The sequence below is a fragment of the Ailuropoda melanoleuca genome, chromosome 12 (genome assembly GCF_002007445.2).
Source record: "Ailuropoda melanoleuca isolate Jingjing chromosome 12, ASM200744v2, whole genome shotgun sequence".
In the NCBI taxonomy this organism is placed as follows: domain Eukaryota; kingdom Metazoa; phylum Chordata; class Mammalia; order Carnivora; family Ursidae; genus Ailuropoda; species Ailuropoda melanoleuca.
In genome coordinates this window covers 54,364,711-54,366,206 of record NC_048229.1, presented here as the reverse complement: position 1 = coordinate 54,366,206, position 1,496 = coordinate 54,364,711, and the positions used below count along the sequence as shown (strand labels likewise).

Below are 1,496 nucleotides of genomic sequence, written 5' to 3'. Positions count from 1 at the left end.
GAAGCTGCACTATTTTATATGCCCACCTGGGTATGAGGGAACACATTTTCATTTCCTGCTAAGTCAGGTCCATTTTAGATTTTGCTCGAGGCTATTAGTAAACAGAAACTCAACCGTACTGGCGAGGAATTAAAGACTTGATGAATATTCTTTGAGGGTCAAACCTTTTACTCCCTAAGCGGCATCTCTTTGGACCACTGGGGAAGCTGGTAGGCCCACAGGGGTGCTCAGGCGTAGTAACCAGCTTAAGCGGGAACGGGGAGGGGGGCTTAAGGAAACCGGGGGCTGAGTGTCGGGGTCCCCGCGCCCTGCGGACCCGCCACTCTGCCTAGGCTCGACGCCCGCCAGCGCCGTCGGCCCCAAGTGACGCTTCTGCTCGACCGGCCGGGGGCCCTGTGCATCCGCGGGCCCCACCGAGCTGGGCCGTCGGCGGACGGTCGTGCTGGGTGCGGGGCCCCAAAGCCTGCGAACCGGGCCTTCGCCCGCCAGGCGGCGGCGCGACTGCTGGGGGCGGGGGACGGAGGCCGCGCCCCCGCGCCCGTCCCGCCCGCGTCNGAGCCCGGCCACAGCGTGGGGAGGCCTGGGGCCTGGAGGCTGCCGCTGCCGCCATGCCGCTGCTCTTCCTGGAGCGCTTCCCCTGGCCCAGCCTCCGCACCTACACGGGCCTCAGCGGCCTGGCCCTGCTCGGCACCATCGTCAGCGCCTACCGCGCCCTCAGCCAGCCCGAGGCCGGGCCCGGGGAGCCGGAGTCGCCAACGGCCCCGGTGCAGACGGAGCCGGCCGTACCCGCCCGACCCAGCGTCGGCGGCCCCCGGGCCCGCGANGATGTGGCCCAGTACCTGCTCTCGGACAGCCTGTTCGTGTGGGTGAGCGAGGCTGCCCGGGCCCCCGTGGGGCAGCGGGCCGGGAGGCGGGGGCCGCCATGTCACCCATTATGTGCGGGGGGCGTGGTTGGGCCGGGGTCGCCTCGCCGGGGCCCCTGGGTGCGGGGCCTGGGGGGGCGGGGTCCGCACGCGAGCTCGCCGTCTGACGCGAGTCTGAGGGGCTGGGGTGGCCGGGGGGCGCCGAGAGAGCTGCGGGGCCGAGAGCGGGGGCGGCTTGAGGAAGGGGCTCCGGGAGGCGCGGAGGGCGCGAGGGCATGCCGGGGGGTGTGGGGTGGGGGTGTCCGAGGGACCCCGGGAAGGAAACTCGAGGACCCCCGGGAGCCGGTTACCCCGGCGCTTCAGTGAATTGTGGAGGGAAGTTGAAGCTTTTCTGGCTCGGTCGGCACGGGAATGTTGTTAGCGGGCTGCCAGTTGAGGAGGGGGGGGCAGAGACGAACCCTGGGTTGGCTAGGGGAGAGTTTGACGCATCTGGGTGTGTTGGGACATTTCTGCGAGGAGACTGGCTCTCTCCCATAACTTACTTTTTTCTTTTTCTTTTTCTTTCTTTCTCTCTCTTTCTTTCTCTTTTTTTTTTTTTTTTTTTTTTTTTTTTTTCCCTTTTTTTATATGTTT

At 66.2% G+C, this 1,496-nt stretch overlaps 1 protein-coding gene across 1 annotated transcript in view; it reads left to right on the top strand.

The window, feature by feature from the left end:
* Window positions 1-537: 537 nt before the first annotated feature.
* The window catches only part of AMFR (autocrine motility factor receptor), a 41,232-nt gene continuing 40,273 nt past the window's right edge, over window positions 538-1,496 (top strand). The window contains exon 1 of the mRNA XM_034638457.1: window positions 538-866. Within this exon, the coding sequence (XP_034494348.1) occupies window positions 609-866 (258 nt within the window). The 5' untranslated portion in view covers window positions 538-608. The remainder of the gene's footprint in view (window positions 867-1,496) is intronic.